The sequence below is a fragment of the Fundulus heteroclitus genome, chromosome 18 (genome assembly GCF_011125445.2).
Source record: "Fundulus heteroclitus isolate FHET01 chromosome 18, MU-UCD_Fhet_4.1, whole genome shotgun sequence".
NCBI lineage: Eukaryota > Metazoa > Chordata > Actinopteri > Cyprinodontiformes > Fundulidae > Fundulus > Fundulus heteroclitus.
This window is the reverse complement of record NC_046378.1, coordinates 4,196,022-4,205,646: the sequence shown is the minus strand read 5'-3', so window position 1 is coordinate 4,205,646 and position 9,625 is coordinate 4,196,022. Positions and strand designations below refer to the sequence as shown.

General features: G+C 44.7%; 1 protein-coding gene across 1 annotated transcript; it reads right to left on the bottom strand.

The window, feature by feature from the left end:
• Nucleotides 1-1,892: 1,892 nt before the first annotated feature.
• On the bottom strand, nucleotides 1,893-7,593 carry LOC118566802 (ephrin type-A receptor 4-like). Its single transcript, XM_036150246.1, has 3 exons — nucleotides 7,255-7,593; nucleotides 5,663-5,730; nucleotides 1,893-2,603 (listed from the first exon to the last, which is right to left on the bottom strand). The coding sequence occupies exons 1-3, from the start codon at nucleotides 7,349-7,351 to the stop codon at nucleotides 1,908-1,910; spliced, it is 861 nt and encodes a 286-aa protein (XP_036006139.1). The 5' UTR covers nucleotides 7,352-7,593; the 3' UTR covers nucleotides 1,893-1,907.
• Between the last annotated feature and the right edge of the window lie 2,032 nt (nucleotides 7,594-9,625).

Here is a 9,625-nt window from a genome sequence, read left to right as displayed (position 1 = left end):
TTCAAATCCCAGAAGATCAATCAAAAATCAGCTTCACCTCTAAAAATCACCCTGCCCCCAAAACAAGCTTCTGTCTGGGTTTCTTGGTCAACATGTCCTTAGTAGAGAGGAGCCCCTCTCCCATAGAGACTGTCACCTCGTGGGAATATTAACCAGCTCATCAGTGCACTTGAAGACCAATAGTGGGCAGCACCTTTTAACCCTGGAGTCAGCGGAGTTCATCTGCACCGACGCCTCAGGCTGCACCCGAGGCACGTCATCCAGAGTCCGAATGAAAGTGAACCGGTAAAACATAAACAGTGCAACTGAAGCTAAAGGGTAATGGAGTGGCTGGCATTGTTAACTTAAACACAATCAGGGAGCTGCTGTGATATGTGAGCTAAATGGATACATTGGCTTAAAAAGCAGCGGTGTCAGAATAGAGCTGGCAAAATGCAACAAGACTGCATTAGTCCCATTAAATCTATGGTCGCGTATCCATACGGGCCTTCTCTAGCAAGTTCCTGCTGCTTATTTCAAAAGGAATTATGATAAGGACACTACTTCAATTTTGCAAGTCACTATAAGAGAGTTTAATGTATGGGATCAAGGCCCCTTTTCCCCCCAAACATTAGACGCTGCGATCGTAAAAGGCATTACAGAGTGCTAAAGAAGAATTACGTCAGCTCCGCAACTAGCATGTTTTGATCTCCCCCTTGCTCCGCTTTTTTGAAGCTAACTTCAGGAAGGAAAACCTGGCAGGAGCCATGTGAAACCAGTAACAGTTAAGTCTTTTTTTTCTTGGCCATATCTAGAAAAAAGAAACCCCAAATCCCATCTGTGACTACTTGAGCCCCTTTACCCCTCCCCACCCCGAGCAGCCAGTGGCACCCCTAAATCACCAGACCTGTTTGTCATGCAATTAGTCCTCCAAGATAAAGGCTCCCTCGTAAATTAGGAGAGGTGTAGTGGTCCGTCCCCCCTGTTAATCACCCGTGCCCAGCCTCTGACCCCTCGCTGCTGCGGCCCGCTGCTTTTTGTGTGTGATGTGACGGGCTTGTTGGAGGTGTCTACCAATAAACCAGTGGAGCAAAACTGGCAGCCGCCCTGCTGGACGGCTTACAAACCTGGGTCAGACTGTTAAAGCCCTTAACATGATCCACGAACATAGCACTGTGCCACATGTGTTATACTTCTTGGCGTGCACAATAAGACAGGCAAAAGGTATAGCAAATACTAAGTAATTCCAGTAGAATGTTCTGATTTAAATACATTGAGGGACTATCATGAATCAAATGTAAAAGAAACCAGAAGAGAGGACCTTCAATCATTGTTGAAGGGCCAGGTGTGGAATCGCAACAATCTTAGAACAGTCGTCCACGAAAGGCCGGTCCCTCCAAACAAACGGCACCGTCTCAGCCCCCAACTCACCGAACATGCTTGGAATCATAAAGCACTTTTCTCCCGTTTTCACTCTCCCCAAAGCTGTCTATCTCCTTTTCAAGCTCTTGCTCCATTGGGAGCAAGAGAAAGAACAGGTGGGGGTGAAAGACGCAGCAGCGGTGTGAACCAGTTGGAGCTCTACGCTCCACTCCCGGTTTCACCAGTACTCCCGGGATACGTCCCTTTGCACAACACCTCCCAGTGGGCCTGCTAATTACTCCACTTACAGTCATCATTGCTTCTATCACCCAAGCACACCATGAAAAGAAGAGTGGAGAAAGCAAGTGAGCGAGGAGATAAAAATATCCAACAGAGTGCAAGGTGGGTAAATCAAGGGAAGAAAGCAAAGGATGAAGGCACAAAACAAAGGGGATAAAGACAAAGATTTACAGGTGGGGGAAGGGAACAGTACAGTACCGCAGGATGAGTGTGGTCAGGAAGGGTTAGGAGGATGTATAAATACAGAAGAAAAGGTTAAAAATCTGTTAGGAGTAAAAAATAAATATCTGCTGTTTACCTTGGCATTCTGAATTGCGTTCCTCATATCCAGGTTTGCACAGGCAGTTCCCTATGGGCACCAACCACTCTCCGTCAGCTCCACAGTACATCTTGGGAACCTCCCTTGGCACTGAATTATCCACACACGCACCACCAGTTTCCACCAGCGAGGAAGTATCGGGACCAGTGATGGTATCAGGGAACTGGGCCAAGTGTCGAACTGCTAAAGGGCATTTCTTGTAAAAGACCCTGACGGAAACAAGAGCAATGCACGCTCCGACATCTTGGAACGCCAAGTAGAAACCCTTTAGTCCCATGGGGCCCACGTCCCGGACCTCCGTGTTTAACTTCATGATGCGGTCCCCGATATCCACTTGAGTGAAGCTCTCATCGGCAGCAATGGTGTCTATCTTGCTGAACTGGTTCTCGCGGATGTAGCGCTCTTTGTCATTGTTGGATTCGTAGTAGTAGAGGTTGAACGTTTCCTTGCAGGTTCCCATGACCCCCGGCAAGCTGTTGCAGTCCCGCAGGGTGAACTTGATCTCGATGTAGACACGCAGGGCACCTCCACGGGGTATAAAGTCGGTACGTAGCCAGTTGTTCTGATTTGGCTCCATGACATTGCACACCTGGTATGTGCGGATGGGGATGTTCTTTTCGTCCATTATGCTCACTTCCTCCCACTGGGAACAGGGCAAGAACAAAAATGTTACAAGAATGTACTTAACTTGATGCAATATAGAGATAAGCAGTAAGAAAAACCTGGTATGGGTGAATAATATCTTAAAAATATCTGACCATCGGGCTGTGCAATACAATATTTGAGTGTGAGGTAATTCAACCAAAATGATATATTCGGCTGTTTTAGTCAACATTTGAGCTGACCACTGAACTTAATACATGTTTTATGAATGAAACCTAATAGACGTGTTATTCCTTGATATGGAATCCCGTTATTCAACATGTCTACTGAAGCCTAAGAAAGGAGAGTGTGTTATGAGTTTTATTTCTCAACAATCTTTAGTTCAATAACATTAGGGGTGATATAGAAAAAAGAAAAACACTTCCAGCGCGCGCACAAACATTGTTTCAGGACATTGGAGTAGATGTCGAGGAAGGAATGCCATCACTGGATTACACAGATGCAGAAAGTCTTTGAACAAGTGCTAACAATCTAATGTGCCCGGGCCTGCTTTCCGTCTACATAATCGAGGGGGACCAGGAGACCGAGGTGCACATGTTCACTGAGGTTAGCATAAACTCATAAAGAGAAGGGAGGCACTGACGTGAGGTGCATGGATTATTTTACCCTGTGCAATTTGGCTTATTTTTGCCAAAAGGGAGTGTTTGTTTTACTTACGATAAAGTTTCCCCTTTCGACAGAGCACCGTTGAGCAAATATGGGCCTCGTCTTGAGAGGCTCAAAGCGGCATGCGTCCCGCAGGTTTTTTAACTTTGTGTTTTAAAAAGAGTCTTGGACAGAGCCAGACTGTAAACAGAAGCAGACGAGCCTTTGGCTTGTCTGCATTACCCATTTAGAAAACTGCACAAAAAAAGAATAGAACTGGGACGATGAGAGATACGGACGATGCTGGCAGATATGACTCAATGGCTAATCGTAAACACTCCGGATTAAAACCTTATTTCCCGGGAGGAGGAAGGGATAATGCTAAATGCAGCTGCAGCTGTATGATTTGAGAAAACGTCTATCATTCCCTGCTGTTCCATTCCACTCTGCTCCCTTCCCTTTGCCCCCCCCCCCCCACACACACACACCCACCCCCCTTCCCCTTTTGTTGTGGAAATCTAGCGCTGCTGAGATAAGGCTGCCCCTTCTCCAGATAGCAGGAAAGAGGCAAAATGAGATCAATTGGTCATAATGAGAGGGTGAACGCAGGCTCGCAGGAGCTGCCAGGACCCTGTCAATCACTGCGTTGTGATAAAATGGCTGATAGCAGGACCTGAGCACAGTGCGAGATCGTTTGGAAAAGCTCAAAAGCATAGGGCCCAACATCTGTGTCTATGATTTTATATCTAGTAACTGGTCAAATTCTTTAAAAAAAAATTATTATTTTTCCCCAAACTTCACAAAGCGCAGTTGTGTTAGCCATTTCATTTCTGCAAGTGGACAAAAAGCAGGAGTCATGAGTCTTGGTTTAATCAAAGCACGTATTGATTCAGGCTTTTCGAGGAAATTCAACATTTTATCAAATTTTACACTTTGTAGAGCCGGTGGACGTGTCTAACCTTTATTCATGCACTGATATCTAATATCAGAGGCAGTTAGAGAGTGGTATCACGCATTTAGTCGACCCTCTTCCTCTCTGGTTTGTAGCCGGAGCTGAGGCTGAAGCCCACGGCACTTTCCGCGTTATTCATCCATTCCAGAGGACCCTCTCTGAGCTGCCAAGTTCCTCTCTCTCTCTCTCTCTCTCTCTCTCTCTCTCTCTCTCTCGCTCTTTGCCTCCCTCCTCGGCTGAATGGTGGACAGGGATATAAAGTTTCTCCACAAAGACCGATTCAATCCAACGTCTATTCAGGAAACCTGACGCCCGCTGCAGTATCAGGCCCTGCATCTGACCATTACAGAGTGGTTAGAGGCGTGGGGAGCGAGCAGAAAGGGGAGCAGGGGTTTCTGGCTTGGGTGATGGGGAGGTCGGGGAGGGGGCTTCACAAAGTAGATTCTGGAACCTCCTGGGCCCCTCCAGGTGTTCTGAAGTGTCTCCACATGTATAACAAAGTATCGGGTTTTATTTGATCAATATTTTGGTGCACCTTAAAAGAAATGATCTCACCCCAAGGCACGACGTAGTTACTGTATCAAGGCATGGCAATGTTCAAAAGTCACCATTTCAAATCCACTGTTCCGTCACTGAAGTCCTTTTTATAAGATTCCTGTTAAAGTGGCTGAGGGAGTTTTATTCCCGGTGGAGCATAGGTAAACCCAGAGCTGCCCCTTCTCCACCTGTTGCTGCGCACAGCCGTTCTGCTGGCTGAAATTGGGCTGTTTGGAAATATGGCTGCGAAAAAAAACCTGACGGTCATGTTGTTAAAAATAACAGAACCCCATCCAGCACTCTTATTAACTCTGTTTTAAAGCTACAATAAGCAAACAACTATGAGAATGTCTGTCAAGCAGCCAACTGCAGGCTAGTGACCAGAGTATTTAACTGGACTAATTAATCACTTAATATCAGCTTGTTAGACTAGTGTAAATCTATAAAGGGCAGAATGACTAAAAGGCATAATTGAAAACTACCTCTAAATGTCATCCACATTTATTCAGCATTTTCCCCAAGCGTATGTATGAAAATCATAAAGAACATTAAATAATTAATTTATATTCCAACCAATGAATGCTACAGGTATAATAATATAACTTTGACAGTCCATAATATTGGACTATTTTTGCAGTAGTATAACTCTTACTTTTCTGTTTAAAGACAAGGTCTACTGTTATGCATTAAAGTCTCTTTTTTATGTTAATGTGAAACTGTGGTATTTTTATTCAAGGTTATCATATGTGGGAATTTCAACGGCCAGTGCCTCCTCACCCTGAGACTAATATCCTGACAGGTTGGAGAGATGACACAATAAATCTCCTACAGATATTCCTGAGATGGTCTCGCTGGGAAAAACTCTTATCTGGGGGGACTGGGTATTTATTCCATGGTTAAACCCCAACCTCCTGCAAATAATGGATATTTTTTTTCTCTGTGGGACACTTCTTTGCAGTACCTACCCCTCCTTCTGTCGGGCTGGCGACCCATCCCAGCTCCCCCTGTACGGCCCTGGAGTCCAACATCGTGACTGGAAAGCAAGAAAGGGAGACGTTTACGCACGCAAGCCTCGTAATGTCCACACAACACCAACATGCATGATCCAATAAAGGTTTAAACACATGGAGGAAGAAAAATGGCTTCCTAACGAACGGAAATAACAGTCAAACTGAAAAATGTCCTCGCAGGAGGAATGTCAGTGCAGGGAGGGAAATAAAACTAGACTTGCTGGTGTCCCTGTGCGTGTGTTGTGTGCTGCGTAATTCCCCCGCTGCGATGGCCTCTGTGATTGGTTTTCGTCGAAGAAATGATTAATAGGGATTGATGCATGCGTTAAAAGTGTTTTTTTTTTTAGCTGCGTTTAGTTGGAGCTCTGAGAATGAACTTCAAACTACTCGACATGCAAGTATGAACAACAACAAATTAAAAAAAGGGGGAAATACGTAGGACAAGCTAACATAGAGCGTTAATTCTAAAGAGTTTTCTGTTAAACTGGACCGAAACTGCAGCATTAGTATTGTGCGTAAAATGCCCGATCTGCTGCACACTGAGAAAATTATTTCACCAAACCCCTTAAAAGTCTGTAATATACGCATATGGAATAAATCTCTAGAAAGCTGTTTGAATTTTGATTTTTGTTTCTAATATGTTAAACAACAAAAAGACGAAATGAAGAATCGCGCTTCTGCCCAAATCTAATGCAGGTTTGCTCCGCCGATCGGGACACACGGCAGCTGTTTTCAGCTGAGTTTATTTAAAATATCGCTCTCTTTACAATGAGGAACATGTTGAGGGAAAAAAAGACACTGCGCAGCCGAAGGGAATGCTATCCAGGCCGGTTAAGAGAAAGTTGAAGCCGAAAACCTCCGCGCTCTTGGTGTAAACACGTTGCACTCTATTATATTGCGTCGATTTGAATAAAACTCAAAATCGAGGAAAAACACGTATTTATATTATTTTATGATCTTCAGATGATGAGAAAAATCTATATTTTGGTGCGTACCTTACGCGCAGAGTGGCGCAATTCAACTTTTAGAATTTGATTTAGAAATAAAAGCCGCCGTCTTCCATCAAAATACAAAGTGACAGAATGAGCGATCGGTTCTCGCACTGCTGGATCCGGAGCTGCTTTGTCAGGCCCTGAATTTTTATTTTGGCTATTTGTGTAAACCAGGCAAAATTTAAGCGCATTTTGAGTCGAGATTAACTCAGTTGTCTTTCTCTTCTTGACAAAACAGCCTCCGTCGGGGTCACAAGTGAGACTTGGTCATGCAACCAAGCTTTCCATGCAACCGAGACCAAAACGAGCAATGCGCATTTTTGGCAACCCTTATGCACGGAATCCTAAAAGAAAAGTGACCGTCGCTGTGTTGTTGTTGTTGTTGTTGTTGTTGTTGTTGTTTTTTGCTTTTCCTTTGTTAAACTCTCTGAGGGGCCCCATGCAAACGCAACCAGGGGCCAAGGAGTGAGAGGAGCTCCGCGGCGCAAACACACACTGGGACGGAGAGGAGCTGGGAGGGTGGACGGAGACGCAAGTCCGCTGCAGTCTTCTTACCTTCACTTGGAGGATATATCCGTGCCGAGGAACCGAGCGTAGAAATCCCAGAAATAAGAACGGTGACCGTGAACAAAATCCCTGCCATGAGTGCCATTTGCGAAGCGGCTCCGCTTTTTTCCTCTCTTCTTTTTCTCGCGTTTCTCCTCTCTGTGGTCCCGCTCTCTCGCTCCCTCTCTCTCTCTCTCTCTCTTACTCTCTCACACACACAGAAACTCACACACACACACACTCTCTCTCTCCTCTCTTCCTCTGCCTTTCCCCAGCGGAATAGGGGTTTGAAGCGGACAGCAGGAGAGAGATGCACCGAGCGCTCCACAGGCAGGAGGCGGGTCCGTGCGCTCTGACGCGCACCCCGTCAATCCAAAGAGGAAACTTTGGGGACAAGGTAGCGGGGCGCAAATAATCATTAACTGCACAGCCACCCACCCCCATTCAAGTGTCATCAGCCTCGTCAAAGAATTTTATGTGGGCTACCTGCAGGGCTTTTTCCCTACACATGCGGTGACGATTTTGTGAGTCGCCGACTGGAACACCAAATCATAAACTGTAGGCAGTTTTATCAATTTTGTCACTAGAGCAAGGCAGCCAGACTTTGTATGAACATCGCCTCGTCTTTTCCTCTACGAGGGGGATCTAAGCATCCCGTAACGCAGTCGGTGTGTGAGTGAGGAGCGCGTCTGTTCTTGTCCTCTGCGCTCATCAGCAGTCCCACGGTGCTGGTCCTGCGTGTCTGCAGTCCGGAGTGGGTCTCGTTAGCCCGAGGTCGCCACCTAGCGGACACATCGACACCTGTTCTGTCTCCAGAATTGGATTAAAGAACAAGCATGAGCATGACCTTCCCTTGCATTACATGGTAATGCACTTAGCTAAAATTGACACGACACGTTCAGGGATCGGTGGTAAGCATGTATGGATTCATGTCTTTGTTTTTTTGTCTTTGTTTTGTACACAATGAGTTCATGGTGAGGTTAAATATTGAAATATAAGTGTTTACAAGTTTAGAAAGCCTATATTTTAGTGTAATAATGTAGAGTTGGTAAATAAAAAAAAAACGTTTTTTTTATTACAATCTGACAGATAAAACCTTTTCTGTTTAAGGTCCTGTAGGATTATATCATAGGTATCGATGTTATGCTTATGCACAATTGTTGGAACTGATGACACCTTCAATCATTTGGAAATTGTGCACAAAAGATGAACCATATTTTCGGAGGTCCACGATCCTTTTCCTAACATCTTACCTCATTTATCTTGATTTATCTTTGATGGCACATAACAAGAAGCTGTGTGTTGAAGTGTTGGTCTAGGTACTTCCTCATTCAGTAACTAAGCTCCTATCATTGAAACAATGTTCTCTGGTGGCTGCAGCCTCATTTAGCAGGATACGTTTCAAGAATGGGTTGTGGATCACAAGGAGAAGCTTAAGGCTTTGTTTTGCCATCTAAATTCCCCAGATATGAGTCCAATTTAGCACCCGTGGGATGCTGAAGAAACAAGTTTTATTCATGGAGGCCCAGATTCACAATGAACTGGACTTAAAGGATCTGCAGCTAGCATCTTGCTGCTAGCTCAGCATGTCATCAGGGGCCAAGTGAAGGGGTCCATCACTCAACTGATCTGTTAGGTAAAATGGAAACAAATACATTATCAGGAAGCTGGTCATAATGTTATGCCTGAAAGGTGTATGTGAATTTTATTTAGAAGTTAAGAAGTACCATAACTCTTTTGGTTGAGAATGATTTTGCGTCGGAGCAGGAATTTAAATCTATATCCAACTTCTACCAGTTCAGTCGTTGCCCTCACACTAACATCGCACTTGCTAAGCAAGCTGAGCTTCTTCACCCTGAGAAGGTCATCGCTGATTAACGGCACATCTTAGCTTTGGTTATCAAGGGAAGGGTTTACAGATCACCGTACACAAACCTTTATGCCATACACACAAACAAATGCTTGCTTTTATCTTTCTTTTTAAAATGGGAGGACAAACTATGAGCAACATTACCTTAATACTTAGTTGGGATTGAAGAATTTTAGTTGAAGAATTTTTAGTCATTTTAAAATTTAGTTGGAATTTGCCAAGATATTATTTTTTAGGTTTTAGCTGCTAATCCATATTAATCTGACTCTCGCCAGATAGATGTCGTTCCACCGAGCTCCACACGGCTCCACGCATCCATCTGGAATCGCTGTCATTGGGAACAATTTCAATACCACAAAAAATGGACGAGCCAATCAGGATCGCCGGGCTTTGAAGACTTTTGTTAGTGGAAACAATGTTTTCGCCCTTCTCCCAACCGGGTTTGGCAGGAGCTTGATCTTCCTTATCGTCAGTGTCACGGGTTGGTTTCAATGTGAGCGGTTGAAGTAG

Excerpts from the sequence above, each read along its gene's own strand:
- LOC118566802 (XM_036150246.1), bottom strand. The coding sequence starts at position 7,351 with ATGGCACTCATGGCAGGGATTTTGTTCACGGTCACCGTTCTTATTTCT. Across the intron at positions 5,731-7,254 it reads GATATATCCTCCAAGTGAAG|TCACGATGTTGGACTCCAGG; the intron begins GTAAGAAGACTG and ends CTTGCTTTCCAG. Across the intron at positions 2,604-5,662 it reads CCAGCCCGACAGAAGGAGGG|TGGGAGGAAGTGAGCATAAT; the intron begins GTAGGTACTGCA and ends CCCTGTTCCCAG.